Below are 17,236 nucleotides of genomic sequence, written 5' to 3' on the forward strand. Positions count from 1 at the left end.
GCCGGGGCCAGGGCATGTTTGGGAAATAGAGAGGGAGAAAAACAGGGCGGCCCCCCCGCGCCCGAGTGGGTGGGAAGGAAGAGCTGCCTCGTGCCTCAGTTTCCCCAGCCGGAGCAGGAGGTTCCGAGCGGCTCTGGCTGGGGGACGCCGGGAAAGCAGCCAGCAACACACGGAACGGCACAGAAGGGACAATTTAAGGGTCGCTGTGCCTGGCAGGGTGAATCTGGGGTGCCAGGAGCCCACGGCTCTGGGGTCCCCGCAGAAGAGCAGCCCTGCAGTGAGGGAGGAAGCTGCGGGCACTCAGCACCTGCCTGGCTGACACGAGCCACCCCTAAGGGGAAGGAGAAGCAGAAGAGGCTGGAGTAGGAGGAGGTGACATTTATTTTTCTCATTAGGACAAAGCAGGGAGGAGGGCAAAACCCGGGGGCAGGAGCGGGGTGCTGATGTCCCAGAGACCCCCAAAACCACCGAGCTAGGAGCTGGCCGTGCCCCTGCCCCCTCGGATGGGGCGATGGGGGCACCCCAAGGCTCCTCTCGTGGAGATCCTGCCTTTTTTGGGAGGAGCTCAGGAGCAGCTGCTTCTCCTCCGGCGCAGCAGGGCGGTCTGGGGGCTCCTCTCCTCCTCTGGGTCGCTCTCACAGCGGCGCTGGGGGCACAGGGCGGGGCTGCAGGGCACGGCCAGGGTTCCCCCAGAGGAGAGGGCGCCCCTCACTGCACAGCACCCCAATCTGCACCATGCCCCCATCTCTGGCCAAGCCCCCCACCACACTTCCCCCATCCCATCCCAGCAATGGGGGGGATGCCCAAAACAGGGGGTCTGCAGCGCAGGGGGCACTGCCACAGAGAGAAACTGAGAGGGACCCCCCCAAATCCCTTCTCCCCCTCCCCAGCCCGTGCTGGGTGGGATCTGGGGGCTCACCAGCTCCTCATCCTCCCTCCCGAGGCGGCACAGGCGGTTGCAGGCGGACACGGTGTTGTAGGAGAGCTACAGGGGGACAGAGAGGGAGGCGGTCCGAGGTGGGGGTCCCTCCCCAGATCTGGGGGGCTCCCCAGGGGACTCAGGGGTGCTGGGACCCCAGGGCCGGGCACCTTCCACTTCCTGCGGGCGTTGAACCTGCGGAAGTTTCTCATGTTGATGGAGGAGCGGCTCCGGCTCAGCGCCTGCTTCCTGCTCAGGGGCTGCGGGGACAAGGACGTGGCACTGGCACTGGCACTGGCCCTGGCACTGTCCCCGTGTCCCCTCCCCGCTGCCAGGGGCCTGCCCGTGCCGCTCACCTTGATCCAGGGGTGCACCAGGCACTCGGCTGCGCTCATGCGGCGCCTGCGGAACACAGGGAGGGGATGGGGTTGGGGGTCCTGGCCCCACAGGCCCACGGTGGGGATGGGGACGGGGTCAGGGACAGGGTCACGTTAGGTCGGGGTCGGGGTCAGGGTTAGGGTCAGGGTCAGGGTCAGGGTTAGGTTTAGGGTCAGGATCAATGTCAGGGTTAGGGTCAGGGTCAGGATGGTGCTGGTGGGGTCAGAGAAAGGAACCAGATGGAGTTGGACATGGTGGGGATATAGATGGGGATGAGATGGAGGTGGAAATAGAGATGAGATGGAGATAAGGATGGGTTGGAGATAAGGACGGGTTGGAGATAAGGATGGGTTGGGGATAAAGATGTTGGGATGGGCATGGAAATGATGGGGTGGGATGGGATGGGATCAGTGGGGATGGTGATGGAGATAGGGATGGAAATGCAGACAGGAATGGGAGGGAGATAGAAAGGGAGATGTGGATAATGGATGGGGATGAAGATGAGTTTGGGACCAGGAAGAGATGGGGATGGTGGTGATGAAGATGGGGATGGGGACGATGAAGATGGGGATGGGGATGTTGGAGGTGGGGATAACAGAGGTGGAGGTGGGGCAGAGATGGGAAGGCGATGGAAGGGATGGGGCTGGGGCCTCACTGTGGCTCCTTCAGCAGCAGCTGGCGGATGAAGTCCTTGGCCAGCTCGGAGGTCTGGCTGAAGCAGCGCTCCTCGAACTCGTAGGCTCCAGCCACAACGTTGGACAGGGTCTCAGCATCCGTCTCACCCTGGAAGGGGGACAGGCCACTGAGCCTGTGGGGACACAACAGAGCGACTGAGTGCCAGGACAGCACCAGCTCGGCCACCCCAGCACCCACAGCGTCCCTGTGCCTCAGTTTCCCCCAGCCACAGAGAGATTGCCCCATACTCACAGGATGTAGGTGATGACTCCGATGCTCCTGAAATGCAGGGGTGGGGGTCAGGTGCTGCCCTGCCTGGGCCCCCCCCATGCCCTGTGGCACCCAGGGGGGGCTCTCCCCACCCACCAGCTCAGCCTGTTGCCCCCCAAGGTCCTGATCCTCACCACATGTCGGTCGCAGGGCTCAGTGGTTCATAATTGATCACTTCAGGAGCTGGGGGCAAACAGAGCCAGGGTGGCACATCAGAGGGACAGGGGGACAGGAGAATGCCTGGGGGTCCCATCCCCACGCCTGGTTGGGTGCAGGGACCCCCAGGAATGTGCCAGCCCCGTACCAATGTACTGGGGGGTCCCACAGAGGCTCCTGTAGGTGATGCCATCCTCCAGCTGCCGGGCCAGCCCAAAGTCGATGATCTTGATCCAGGGCTTGGGGACGTCCTTGTCCTGCAGCATGATGTTCTCGGGCTGTGGGAACAGGGCCGGGCACAGCGGGGTGACCGAGGGGTGCTGGGGCTCCAGCAGCACCTCGGGAGGATGAGGAGGGTGGGAGCAGGGCTCTGGAGGTGCCTGGCACCCCTCAGATCATCAGGGAGTGAGGATGGGGGGTCCCCACGTGTGGGAATCCACAAAATCAGAGGGTTTTGGGAAAGCTGCAAAAGGCAGGCCCCAGAGACAGCAGAACTGTGAGTGGAGCTAAGCGGCAGCCATTAGATAGGTCAGCAGGAAAATTATTTAAACTGTAGAAAAACAAGGGCAAATAGAACAATGGTATTAATGTGTGTCTAAAATAACTCTCTAAGCTACAGAAAAGTTGATCTAGCAAGATATTAAGAATGTTAAAGTTTAATAATGGAGCTCTGTGCATTGTGTTTTAAGGCTCACAAGCAGGTATTGTATTCAAAATAAGCAAGCATTGTTTAACCAAAGGTACATGTGCTTATAGTGGTTGGATAGAACTGCTGTCAATGTGCTTTTGCTTTGTGGGATTGGTCAAGAAACTTATAAAGTGAGTTGTAGCATTAAATTCTTAGTCTGCTGCCTGGGATGTGAGCTGCTGGCATCTTCCCATTGTCATAACCATGGAATGAGAGTGATGCTGGAAAATAAAACAGCTCAGGGCACGTTGCACAGCAGCCCCATGACATTTGTGGTCTGTGGATAGCCCCCTGCCGGCGATACCCACCTTGAGGTCGAAGTGAGCGATGAGCCGAGCGTGCAGGTACTGCACCCCGCTCAGGATCTGCCCCAGGAACTCGATGGCCTCCTCCTCCGACAGCATCTCCTTCTCAGCGATGAAGTCAAAGAGCTCCCCACCGCTGATCCTGCACGAGGCGGGGACAGCGGAGCTCGGCCACCTCCTACAGGCGGCACAAAAAGGTGGTCCCACCCGCCGGGACCCCACTCACAGCTCCAGGACGAGCACCACCTCGGCCGTGCTGGCGAAGAGCTGGTGGAGCCGCAGGATGTTGGGGTGCCGGAGCTGGCGGAGGATGGAGACCTCCCGCTCCACCTGAGCCCGCTCCGGCCCCGGCCGGCCCCGCCGCATCCTCAGCACCTTGGCGGCGTAGAGAGCGCCCGTGCTGCGCTCCCGGCACAGCCTCACCACGCCGAAGTGGCCGCTGCGGAGAGAGCAGGGCTGGGGCACGGCTGGGCTGGCACCGGGCAGGGGAAAAACCCCGAAATCCGGGCAGCCCCGGGGCTCTCAGGGAGCTGGGATCCCATCCCGGGCTGGGCACGGCTGGGCAGGGGGAGAACCCAGAAATCTGGGCAGCCCTGGGGCTCTCAGGGAGCTGGGATCCCATCCCGGGCTGGGCTGGCACCGGGCAGGGGAAAAACCCCGAAATCCGGGCAGCCCTGGGGCTCTCAGGGAGCTGGGATCCCATCCCGGGCTGGGCACGGCTGGGCAGGGGGAGAACCCAGAAATCTGGGCAGCCCTGGGGCTGCCAGGGAGCTGAGATCCTGCCAGTGCCCCAGTGAACCTGCCTGGATCCGCACCTGCCCTGTGTTCACCTGCCTGCGACCTGCTCACCTGCCTGAATCCCCCTCACCTGCCCAAATTCCTGCTCACTTGCCCAGATCCTGCTCACCTGCCTGTGACCTGCTTGCCTGTCATGGGTCCTTCTCACCTGCCCAGGTCCCCCTCACCTACCTGGATCCCCACCTGCCCTATGTTCACCTGCCTGCGACCTGCTCACCTGGGGTGGCTCCTGCTCACCTGTCTGGATCCCATTTACCCTCCCAGACCCCACTCACCTGCCCAGATCCAGATCCCACTCGCCTTCCCAGATTCCCCTCACCTGTTTGGATCCCTGCTCACCTGCCCAGATCTGTCACCCTGGTTTTTTAAGATTTTCTAAGCCTTCTGATATTGACATTCTTGTGGTGAACTTTCTCAGACACTTTCTGTAAATAACTGATTGTTTTGTCTTCTTTTATGGAGGAGGAGAAAGTTGATGGACTGTTGGTTTGACCAGTGCCATTGGAGAGGTGGCACTGTCACCCTCCAATCTGTCACTTTTGGAAAACTATAAATGTTAGAGTCAAGAAAATAAACTTCCTCTTTCTTCCTTCACCTTGAGAACGTAGTGTGCTTGTGTTCTTTCGTGTTGTATAGTGACACAGATCCTGCTCACCTGCCCGGATTCCTGTTCACCTGCCTGGATCCCCCTCACCTGCCCAGATCCCCCTCACCTGCCTGGATCCCCACCTGCCCTGTGTTCACCTGTGGTGGGTTCTGTTCACCTGCCTGCATTCCCCTCACGTGCCCAGATCCCTGCTCATCTGTGGTACAGCCCACTCACCTGTCCAGATCCAGATTCCCCTCACCCGTTTGGATCCCCCTCACCTTCCCAGACCCCTCCTCACCTGCCCGGGCTCCCCTCACCTGCCCGGACCCCCCTCACCTGCCCGGACCCCCCTCACCTGCCCAGCCTCTCCAGCAGCTCATACGCGTCCTCCACGCTGCCCGGGCTCGTGCTGCCTGCCAGGCCCTGGCTCTCCTCATCCTCCCTGGGCTCAGCCACGTCCTGTGAGGCAGCAGCAGCACCTGGGCAGGGGCTGAGCCACACCTGGGGGTGCAGGGACCCCCCAGAACCCCCCAGGACACCCCAGGACAGCCCAGGACACTCCAAGGGGAATTGCCAGTGCTGTGTCAGAGCTCAGCCCCTGCCCAGGGACACCCAGATCCCCCAGGACCCCCCAAACCCCCCAGAACCCCCCAGGACACTCCAACAGGAATTCCCAGTGCTGTGTCAGAGCTCAACCTCTGCCCGGGGACCCCCAGGACCCCCCAGAACACCCAAAACCCCCAGAACCCCCAGAATCTCCCAAGGGGAATTCCCAGTGCTGTGTCAGAGCCCAGCCCCTGCCCAGCTCTCCCAGTTTACACTGAATTTTCCAGCAGGTGGAAATTTGGAGACTTTCAGCCCTTGGGAAGGACCCGCAGGGGCTGCTCAGGGGGTTTGGAAATGGGGCAGGAGCAGGAATTGGGGGGTCACAGCAGCATCCCCCTCCCTCAGTGGGCAAGGGGTGCAAAAGGCAGAGAAAACACAAAGTTTGGGGTTTAAAAAACAAACCAAAACAAAACAGATTAATAGGAGATGAAAGCACCGTGAGCTCAGCCACTCCCTGGCAGTGCCCCCCACAGCAGGGGAAGGAAAGTTTTGGGAAGAGAAGGAAGTTTTGGGAAGGGAAGTTTTGGGAAGGGAAGAGGAAAGAGGAAAGAGAAAGGAGAGAGGAGAGAAGAGAAAAAAGAGAAAAGAGAAAAGATAAGAGAAAAGGAGAGGAGAGGAGAGGAGAGGAGAGGAGAGGAGAGGAGAGGAGAGGAGAGGAGAGGAGGGAGGGAGAGAGAGGGGAGGGAGGAGAGGAGAGGAGAGGAGAGGAGAGGAGAGGAGAGGAGAGGAGAGAAGAGAAGAGAAGAGAAGAGAAGAGAAGAGAAGAGAAGAGAAGAGAAGAGAAGAGAAGAGAAGAGAAGAGAAGAGAAGAGAAGAGAAGAGAAGAGAAGAGAAGAGAAGAGAAGAGAAGAGAAGAGAAGAGAAGAGAAGAGAAGAGAAGAGAAGAGAAGAGAAGAGAAGAGAAGAGAAGAGAAGAGAAGAGAAGAGAAGAGAAGAGAAGAGAAGAGAGAGCAGGCCAGAGTGCAAGGAGGGGCATGAGGGGCCCCCATTCCCATCTCCTGCTCCCCTGGAGGGAGGAGGGAGAGCCTGAGGAGGGAGGGATGGAGGGAAGATGTTGCTAAGGTTTTGCTTTTCATTATCCTGCTCTGATTTGATTAGTAATAAATGCAATTAATTCCCCCATGTCGAGTCTATTTTGCCCATGACGTTGAGAGGAGTGAGGGATTTGTCTTTACAGACAAGCTGGGAGATAAAACCAGCACTGAGAGATAAAAGGAACGATTCCACTGGCTGGTGAATGGAAAATGAGATTTGATTTTAAAAATAAACTTTAGAGATTTGATTTTAAAAATAAACTTTGCTGAGAAATGAAATTGGATATTGAAAGATGAAGGAAACAATGGGGGAAACCCCTAAATTCCATAAGAATTAAAAATTAAAAGGCAGGGTTATACATTAGAGGGGAATCTTTGGTATCAGGTGTTCCAGGAAGTCTGAACCTCTCAAGTACCTCAGAAATGGGGAAAGAAAGACGGAAAATTGGGATAAAAGGAGCCCAAAAATTGCTGTAAAAATAAAGTGCACAGACATTAAGTAGAAAAATAATAAACTTCTGTTTCTATAAGTAACAATATGCCTTAAGTAAATAAGAAACTGGGTTGGATAAGATGGTGAAGAGTCTACAGCATAGTAATGTGATTATATAGAGTTAAAAGTTGATGTGAAAATTAAATTAAAAGTTAAAAATGGGTATTAAAATAAAGTGCACAGACATTAGGTAGAAAAATCATAAACATGTTTTTGTAGTTATAAGGAAGAATATAATTTAAGTAAGAAACTGTATTGATAAGATGGTGAAGAGTCTACAGCATAGTAATGTGATTATATAGAGTTAAAAGTTGATGTAAAAATTAAATTTAAAATGGATGTAAAAATGAAGTGCAGAGACATTACGTAGAAAAAATAATAAACTTATGGGTTTTTATAGGTAAGAATATAATTTAAATTTAAGTAAGAAACTATTGATAAGATGGTGAAGAGTCTACAGTATAGCAATGTGATGATATAGAGTTAAAAGTTGATGTAAAAATCAAATTTAAAATTGATGTAAAAATAAAGTGCACAGACATTAAGTAGAAAAATCATAACCTTATGTTTCCATAAGTAAGAATATGCTTTAAGTAAATAAGAAACTGTGTTGATAAGATGGTGAAGAGTCTACAGCATAGTAATGTGATTATATAAAGTTAAAAGTTTAAGAGTTTTAACAGGAGCATATGTGTATGCATGCAACAGCAGCCTATTACCTAAAAATAACCACAGTGCAGTAAAAGTGAATAAAGGGGATAAGTTAGAAAAGCAAAATAAACCTTGGAGCAACTGGCATTTAAATTAGAAAGTTTTATATTGACTTATAACAAAGAACTTGTGGCTACTGCGTCCTATGGCCAAATCCGTACTCCTCTGAAATCTCACAGCCTATAAGACTAATATTTGTCCATGATAATATAGATATTATTTAATAATAGAAATTATATATGTATTTATATTTCTATCTAGATTTATATTTCTATTTTAATATAATTTTATATTAAAATACATCACCTATAAATATTGCTTATATAACAAATATTTTCTATAAATGTGAATATATTGTTATATAGTATATATTGTTATTTATATAATAAAATTATTTATATAGATACATATATATAAAGGACAGTCGGAGGTCCCCAAGGCCCCAAGCCCCAAACCCTAAAGGCCAGTTGGAGGTCCCCAAACCCTAAAGGACAGTCCCCAAACCCCAAAGGACAGTCCCCAAACCCTTAGGGACAGTCCCTGGCCCCCAAACCCTAAAGGACAGCTGGAGGTCCCCAAACCCCAAGGGACAGTCCCCAAACCCCAAGGGACAGTCCCCAAACCCTAAGGGACAGTCCCCAAACCCTAAAGGAGAGTCAGAGTTGCCCAAACCCTAAAGAAGAATCCCCAAGCTCTAAAGGACAGTCAGTGATTCCCAAACCCTAAAGGACAGTCCCCAAACCCTAAAGAAGAGTCGGTGGTGCCCAGACCCTAAGGGACAGTCCCCAAGCCCTAAGGGACAGTCCCCAAGCCCAGCTCCCCCCAGCCCCTCCCCCTCCCAGCCCAGCTGTGCCCCCCTTACCCTCCCCGAGCCTTCCTCCACATCCAGCAGCGCCTCCTCCTCCTCACTGCCCAGCCTGCCGGCCCGCACAGGGGGCACTGCCTGTCCCCTCTGCGTGTGCCCTGTGCCCTGGCACCCGGGGCAGGCTCTGCTGGCCCTGGCACGGCCCTGGCACGGCCCTGGCACGGCCCTGGCACGGCCCTGGCACGGCACTGCCCCATGCCCATCCCGGGCGGCTCCGTGCCCGGGGGCGGCTGCAGCTGCAGCTGACCAACACCCCTGGCCGTGTGCCGTGTCCGTGGGGGCACAGCGTGTCCGTTTGTCCCCCGGGGATGGACACAAGCAGCTGATTGCCCCGTGCATTGACAGGCACGCCCCGGCATTGAAAGGAGGGAAACTGAGGCACGGCTGGGCCTGGTGGAAAGCGCTGAGTTCGTTTAGAGATGGACCCGGGGGGGGCAGAGTGTCCTGTCCTGTCCTGTCCTGTCCTGTCCTGTCCTGTCCTGTCCCCTTGTCCTGTCACTCAAAAAGTCCTGTCCATGCCCAAAAAAATCCCTGACCCCAATTTGACCCCAACACCCCAAAACCCCCAGCCAAGGCAAAAGCAGCCGCCCAAAATACCGAAACCACCCACCAACGTTACCCCCAAATCCCCTTGGACCCCAAAACCACAAGCAGACCCCAAACCTTTCTCATTCTACTACATTTCACCACCAACCCACCATCAACTCCTAACCTCCTCAGTCAGATCTTCCTCAGACCATCTTCCTCAGCACCAATCTCCTCAGCACCAGACCTTCCTCATAGGATCTTCCTCAGACCAACCTTCCTCAGTCAGGACCTTCCTCAGTGCCAGACTCTCAGTGCAGGACCTTCCTCAGTACCAGGACCTTCCTCATACCAGATCCCTCAGACCAGGACCTTCCTCAGCACCAGGACCTTCCTCAGTACCAGGACCTTCCTCAGTGCAGGACCTTCCTCAGTGCCAGGATCTTCCTCAGACCAGGATCTTCCTCAGCACCAGGATCTTCCTCAGCACCAGGACCTTCCTCAGTGCAGGATCTTCCTCAGCACCAGGACCTTCCTCAGTGCAGGACCTTCCTCAGTGCAGGACCTTCCTCAGTGCCAGATCTCCCAGTCCCCTCATACCAACCTTCCTCATACCAATCCTCAACAGGACCTCTCACACCAACCTTCCTAACCAGACCTTCCATGCAGGACCTTCCTCAGTGCCAGATCTTCCTCAGTGCAGGACCTTCCTCAGTGCCAGGATTTTAGACCAGATCTTCCTCAGTGCAGGACCTTCCTCAGCACCAGGACCTTCCTCAGTACCAGGATCTTCCTCAGCACCAGGACCTTCCTCAGTGCAGGACCTTCCTCAGTCCAGGACCTTCCTCAGTACCAGGATCTTCCTCAGACCAGGACCTTCCTCAGTGCAGGACCTTCCTCAGTGCCAGGACCTTCCTCAGTGCAGGACCTTCCTCAGTGCCAGGACCTTCCTCAGTGCCAGGACCTTCCTCAGTGCCAGGACCTTCCTCACTGCAGGACCTTCCTCAGCGCCAGGATCTTCCTCAGTGCAGGACCTTCCTCAGTGCCAGGATCTTCCTCGGAGCCGCGCCATCCCCGGGAGCTGCGCCAGGCTCCGGCCACAGCAGCTCAGGACAAGGAGATCTCTTTGCGTTCCTCTCGAAAACACCCCCGGCTGTGCTGAGGAGCCAGAAAAAGCCTGTTAGGAACAATTCCTGGTGGTTCCAGCCTCAGCTCCCCGAGGAACACCGCGGGATGGGCCGGGGCGGGCGCTGTCCGCTCTCACCCCGTGCTCTCCCCGTTCCGGTGAGCATCGCAAACAGGAAGCCCGGCCGAGCCACGGGAAACGTGGGAGGCCCTGAAGGTTTTGGGGAGGTGATAAACACGAGAGCAAGCTCCCGGGCTGAAGTGATTTCAGCTTTTATTATAAAAAAGAAAAGGCCTTAAGCAAGGGGCTGAGCAGGAGCGTTCCCATCAAGGATGCTGCAGCAGCGGCGCTGGGTTTTCTTGAGCAGGTGGAACAGCACAGCTTCCCTGGGTCAGGTGCCCTTTGTATCCTGTTTTTAGTCCCTTTGAAGTGGTTTCTTTTTGGATCCTTCATCTGCAGGATGGTTTAAGGCCTTGATTGGCCCATTACAGTTCTGGCTCATGGCGCACTTTACTGAGGTGTGTTCTGGTACATTGAGAACCATATTTCTTACAACTTTAACCCCTTTAATAATATAATAACCAAACTAACAGTACATGCTTAATGATCTATTAACTATTTTACAACAGCTTCTAACCTGTTTTTAACAGAGGGATGGCTTTCTGTAGGTGGAGGGAGCCGAGGCTGATGGGGGGCACCGGGCACTGCCCTGGGGTTTGTGGAGTCACCACACGGCTCAGCTGTGGGAATCCTAAATTTTAAGGATTTTAATCCTTAAAATCTGGAGGTTTTGGGAAAGCTGCAAAAGGCAGCTTCAGAAACAGCAGAACTGTGATTAGAGCTAAGCAGTAACCATAAAATTTGTCAGTGAAAAAATTATATAAGGAGTGGAAAGTAGGCACAAATAGAAGAATGGTCTGTGTATTAATCCTTGTCTAAAATAACTCCCTAAGCTACAGAAAAGTATGTCTAGCAAGATAGACTTTTCTACTTTTATATTTTTTTATGCTTTTATACTTCCCATATTAGGAAGTTCTAAGCTTAATAATGGAGCTCTGTGCATTGTGTTTTGAGGCTCACAAGCAGGTATTGTATTGGAAATAAGCAAGCATTGTTTTAACCAAAGGTACGTGGGCTTATAGTGATTGGATGGAACTACTGTCAATGTGCTTTTGCTTTGTGTGATTGGGCAAAAAGCTTTTAAAGTGAGTTGTAACATTGAATTTTTTGCCTACTACCAAAAATGTAAACTATTAACATCTTCCCATTATCATAACCATGTAACAAGACTGATACCAAAAAATGAAACAGCTCAAAGCAAACTCCTCAACAGTCCCGTCCCATTTGTAATTTATAAATAAACCCCCAACCAGCAACACCCCCCATCCCTGTCCTAGTGCCATGGATGATGAGCCAGACCCTGCCCTAATCCCTGCCCTAATTCCCAATCCATGGGATGCAGTGGGGCTGGCACTGCCCTGCGGCTGGCACTGCCCTGGGGCTGGCTCCAGCTGGAGCCTGGCACCACCCGGGCGAGGGTGGCAGAGGACACGTGGTGGCACAGCCACGGCGTTGGCAGCTCGGCTGCTGATGCCCCCAGAATGGCCCAGAACGGCCCAGAACGGCCCAGCTCTGGCACCCAGAGTCTGAGAAGGGAATGGTGCTGGATTGCACTGTGCCAGGATTGAATCTGGGCTCAGGGTGTGAGCTCCCTGCTCTGCTGTCCCCTCCATGCTCTGCTGTCCCCTCTGCTGTCCCCTCTGAGCCCTGCTCTCCCTGTTCCCATCAGTGGCAGGTCCCAGGATGCAGACAGGACAGGAGGGACAATGACACCCTTGCAGGACGTGCCAGTGGCCAGCTGGCCTCAGTGCTCTCCTCGCACAGCCCAGCCTGTCCCGAGGCTGCCGCTGTCACCTGGCTGTCACCGCAGGGCCACCATGCCACCTTCCTGTGACGTTTCCCCATCACATGAAAGTTCTTGCAGCTTTGGTCGCTGCTTCCTGCCTGTGGCCGGCGGCAGAGGCAGAGCAGAGCAGGGCGGCGGGGCTGCCTCACTCTGCCTGTCCTCCTGCCTGTCCTCTGTCCTGTCCTGCCTGTCCTCTGCCTGTCCCCTGCTTGTCCTGCCTATCCCCTTCCTGTCCCCTGCCCGTTCTGCTCATCCCCTGCCTGTCCTGCTTGTCCCCTTCCTGTCCCCTTCCTGTCCTGCCCATCCCCTGCCTGTCCCCCTGCCTGTACTCCCTGTCCCCTGCCTGTCCCCTTCCTGTCCGCCTGCGTGTCCCCTGCCCATCCTGCCCCTCCGCTGCCCATTCTTCTCGTCCCCTGCCTGTCCCCTGCCTGTCCCCCTGCCTGTCCTCCCTGTCCCCCTGCCTGTCCTGCCCATCCTGCTCATCCCCTGCCCATCCCCTGCTGTCCTGCCCGTCCCCCTGCTTGTCTCCTTCCTGTCCCCTGCCCGTTCTGCTCATCCCCTGCCCATCCCCCTGCCTGCCCTACCCATCCTGCTCATCCCCTGCCTGTCCCTTGCCCATCCCCTGCCCATCCTGCTCATCCCCTGCCTGTCCCCTGCCTGTCCCCTGCCTGTCCCCTGCCCCTGTATCACCAGCCACGGACACCCAGCAGAGGTAGGAGCTTGGGCTGGGGGCTGGGGTTGGGTTTGGGGGCTGGGGTTGGGTTTGCAGCAAGGCCAAGGAGTGAACCCTGAGCAGGGGACACCGTACAGGAGGTTCGGGGATGTCCCCCTGCCCAAAGGCAGGACAAAAGGCACATTAATGGGGTGAAAAGAGAGGGATTGGGGTCCCCTGCCCATGCCAGCCCTTCCTGCCAGATCTTACCCTCTCCAAAGGGGGAAGTTCAGCCCGAAACTGTCGCACAGAGCAAAGCTTCCAGCCCGTCTCAGGGCTGATCTGACTCGTTCCCACCTCAGCACTGCAGGGTTCCAGAGGCACATCCTGCCCCAGGGAGCAAATCCCCCCCAGCTGCCCCACCAAAGCTGCTGGGGGCGCAGGGCTGAGCCCCCCACCCCTGCCCAGCACCCCTGGGGGATGCACAGAGAGCTGGGGACAGTGGCATTGTCCCCAACAACCTGACCTGGGCAGGACCTGACTCCAATTCTCCTTCCCAGCACCCCCCGAGCTGGGTTAGTGCAGTTTGGGGTGTTTTGTTTCTCTTTGTCAACACCTTCCTGACCTTCCCCTGCCTGCAGGGGTGCAGGGCCAGGCTGGGCACTGCTGTGGGTTAAAGGTGGAGCTGGGGTGCCTTTGCTGGATTGCCTTGAAAAGGCGGCTGTGTCCCCTTGAAAAGGTGGCTGGATCCCAATTTCTCTCAGAAAATGTGGCTGGGTCCCCTTGAAAAGGTGGCTGGATCCCCTTGATCTCAGACGAGGTGGCTGGGTCCCCTTGAAAAGGTTTATGGGTCCCCTCACTGTCAGAAAATGTGGCTGGGTCCCCTCGCTCTCAGAAAAGGTGGCTGGGTCCCCTTGATCTCAGAAAATGTGGCTGGGTCCCCTCGCTCTCAGACAAGCCTCAACCCACTCCTCTGACTCAGCTTTGCCTCCCAGATCCAAGCAGCCCCAGCATCTTCCACCCCCTCAAGCCTCTGCTGGGCATTAACGTTGTTTTGCTGGGTGTTGGCAGCTCAGGGTCAAGCTCAAGGTCCCTCTGGAGCTGCTCAGCCTCTCCCTCCCCTTCCCAGGGCTGAGCTGACACACTGAGGACTTCAGAGGGGCTGGAGGATTCACGTGCTCCCTCCTGAGCTCCTCCACTGTCCCCCCTTCTCCTCTGGGGTGCCAAGGTCACTGTCCCCCCGCATCACACGGCCTGGGGAGGATCAGGGTGCTGAGCCTGAGCTTGGGGAGCACAAGGTGAAGGTGATGGTGACAGCAGGGCCTGTGGGGGTGTCTTGGAGTGAGCTCCCCAAAGGAGACCCCCCTGCCCTGAGCCTTTTCCTCCCCTCTCCCTGGCACAGGGCACTCCATGGATGACGAGCGGCCCCTCTTCAGCACCTTCAAGCCCCTCGGTGAGGACAGCACAGCCAGAGCCAAGGCAGGATCCACCAGCACCCCCAGCCAGCCCCAGGGGGCTTCAGAGCAGCCCCCAGGACGGCTCAGCAGACACGGCAGGGGAGGACATGGGGACAGCAGACACGGCAGGGTAGGTGTCTTGGTTTGGAAAGACAGGAGTCTGCTAAGGAAGGCAGGAGCCTCCCCTGAAATGGAGAATGTAAACCCTCCCCACCCCTCCAAATTGCTATAATTTTAAATTAAAGGGCTCTCAGGCAAAGATATGGGAGCAGGAAATAACAGTTCTTTAATAGGGAAGAAATAAAAAGAATAAAATAAACAATGCAGTCCACTAGAACAACACTGACAGAGTCAGAACCCAACCTGACACCCTGTTGGTCAGAGTGTTGGTGGCAGTCCCATTGGAATTGTGGCTGCAGTCCTCTGAAGTACCAGGTGTGGTTCTGTTGGAGCGAGGGGGATCTGTAGAGAAGGACGTAGTCTTCCTCTGAAGATCCAGTGGAGGAAGAGGCAGCTGCTGTTCCTCTGGGGAATCTCATGGAGAAAAGCTGTGCTGGTGTTCCAGAATCTCAGACTATATCGGGGGTAGCAGTGCTTGGCTCCTCCCTCTGGGCGGAGCATCTCACAATGGGATGTTATAGTTCTTATCAGTCATGCAGTGACTCACAATGGGATGTTACAGTTCTTATCAGTCATGCAGTGACATTCAATAGTCTGTTATCAGCAGAGGTCCCCTCCCGAGGGAGGTGTGAATGTGGTCACTCAGAGAGATAAGGCAAACTGCCCACTTGACAAGGTAATCAGCCATACAGATGGTAATGGAAAACATCTTGCATGCAATCTTCAACGGTAGGACATGGGGACAGCAGCCATGGCAGGGTAGGACATGGGGACAGCAGACACAGCAAGGTAGGACATGGGGACAGCAGCCATGGCAGGGCAGGACATGGGGACAGCAGACACAGCAGGGCAGGACATGGGGACAGCAGACACGGCAGAGTAGGACTGGGCACAGCAGGCATGGCACCAGGTACGCTTACGAGCATTACACCGAAGTGTGCCTTAGCTCATGTTGAGTGGAGAGTGTATCCAGTGAATAGGGGGAATCAGTGGGTAAAGCCTGCCAGGATTGCAAATACTGCTCCTACAGTGGAAGTGGGCTACCATGTAGTAAGTGTCGTGTAGGGCAGTGTCTAGTGAGGAGTTTGCAAGGACAGTTCCTGTTAGTCCTCCGATGGTGAATAGGAAGATGAATCCTAGGGCTCATAGTATTGGGGGGTCTCATTTGATTGCACCTCCGTGGAGTGTGGCTAATTGGCTGAACACTTTGATGCCGGCTGGAATAGCAATGATTATAGTGGACGTGAGGTATGCTCGAGTATCAACGTTTATTCTTGCTGTGAATATGTGGCGGGCTCAGACAATAAAGCCTAGGAACCCCCACCTTGCCTCCTGAACCCCCATACAAAAACCCTAAAATCTACTTTTCCACCCCGTGATAACTTCACTATCATTCTACTTAAACTGTTGTGGCTTGCTGACCTTCATACCAGGTTGGTAATTTGCTCCATGGGTCATGATCAAAACCACAGGGGCATTTTGGGCTCTGTGCCAGGGTCCCTGATCCCCCTGGCAGGGGTCTGGGCTGCTCAGGACAGCCAGAGGGATGCCCTGGCTCCTGACACAGTGGGAGCTGAACGTCCTTGCTGTATGTCCTCCCCTGAGCTCCCGGTGCTGTCCCTGTCCACTCAGGTCCCCCCAGGTTTCTGGCCAGCCCCAGCATCCCCGTCCCTGCCCGAGGATGAGGAGCGGGTGGCACTGCGTGCCCGCACCAGGCTGTGGTTCGAGCAGACTCAGGCGCAGAGGTTGGGGCCCGAGGGGGAGCTGCCCTCGTGGTTCCACGGCTTCATCAGCCGCAGGTGAGCCAGGGAGGGCAGGGTGGGGAGCAGGGGATGGGTTCAGCCCGGTGTCCCCTCCCTGGGCTCCCAGACAGGGAGCTAGACATGGACCACAGGGAGGGGATGAGGTTGGATGGAGGGGATGAGGTTGGATGGAGGGGTTGAGGTTGGATGGAAGGGATGAGGTTGGATGGAAGGGATGAGGTTGGATGGAGGGGATGAGGTTGGATGGAGGGGGTGAGGTTGGATGGAGGGGGTGAGGTTGGATGGAGGGGATGAGGTTGGATGGAAGGGATGAGGTTGGATGGAGGGGGTGAGGTTGGATGGAGGGGATGAGGTTGGATGGAGGGGGTGAGGTTGGATGGAGGGGTTGAGGTTGGATGGAAGGGATGAGGTTGGATGGAGGGGGTGAGGTTGGATGGAGGGGGTGAGGTTGGATGGAAGGGATGAGGTTGGACAGCTCAGGGTCCTTCCCGCAGGGAGGCAGAGGAGCTGCTGCAGGACCAGCCCCTGGGCTGCTTCCTGGTGCGCTTCAGCGAGAGCACCGTGGGCTTCGTGCTGTCCTACAGGTGAGGGAAACCTACAGCCCGGGCTGAGGAGGGGCCGGCCGGCTCAGGGCCCTCCCTGCCGCTGTGCCCATGCTGTGCTGTGCCGTGCCATGGCATTCTGTGCCATGCCCTGCTGTGCCCATGCTGTGCCCATGCTGTGCTGCGCCATGCCGTGCCATGCCATGCCATGCATGCCATGCTGTGCCATGCCATGCCATGCTCTGTTCCCTCCCTGCCTCTGTGCCCGTGTCGTGCCATGCCAACTCTGTCCCCTCCTGGCAGCTGTGGCCATGCCATGCTGTGCTGTGTCATGCCATGCTGTGCTCTGTCCCCTCCTGATGGCTGTGCCCATGCCATGCCCTGCTGTGCCATTCCGTGCCATTCCGTGCCATGCTGTGCCGTTCCATGCCATGCCATGCCATGTCCCACCAGGGGCAGGGATCGCTGCCGGCACTTTGTCCTGGACCAGCAGCCGGACGGGCGCTATGTGATCCTGGGCGAGCGCAGCGCCCACGCCGAGCTGGCCCAGCTGCTGCAGCACCACAGCACGGCCCCGGTGAGCCCGTACCAAGAGTTCCTCACCATGCCCCTGCCCTGCACACGGGTGAGTGCTGATCCCAAGAGCCCCGAGAGCCTC

General features: G+C 55.8%; 1 protein-coding gene across 1 annotated transcript; it reads right to left on the bottom strand.

The window, feature by feature from the left end:
• Positions 1 to 509: 509 nt before the first annotated feature.
• On the bottom strand, positions 510 to 4,324 carry LOC115913237 (death-associated protein kinase 2-like). The gene is made up of 11 exons (XM_030965160.1): positions 4,299 to 4,324; positions 3,618 to 3,830; positions 3,395 to 3,533; positions 2,547 to 2,676; positions 2,377 to 2,425; positions 2,225 to 2,251; positions 1,953 to 2,105; positions 1,276 to 1,321; positions 1,090 to 1,179; positions 920 to 985; positions 510 to 646 (listed from the first exon to the last, which is right to left on the bottom strand). The coding sequence occupies exons 1-11, from the start codon at positions 4,322 to 4,324 to the stop codon at positions 566 to 568; spliced, it is 1,020 nt and encodes a 339-aa protein (XP_030821020.1). The 3' UTR covers positions 510 to 565.
• Between the last annotated feature and the right edge of the window lie 12,912 nt (positions 4,325 to 17,236).

Source organism: Camarhynchus parvulus, chromosome 25 (genome assembly GCF_901933205.1).
Source record: "Camarhynchus parvulus chromosome 25, STF_HiC, whole genome shotgun sequence".
In the NCBI taxonomy this organism is placed as follows: Eukaryota; Metazoa; Chordata; class Aves; order Passeriformes; family Thraupidae; genus Camarhynchus; species Camarhynchus parvulus.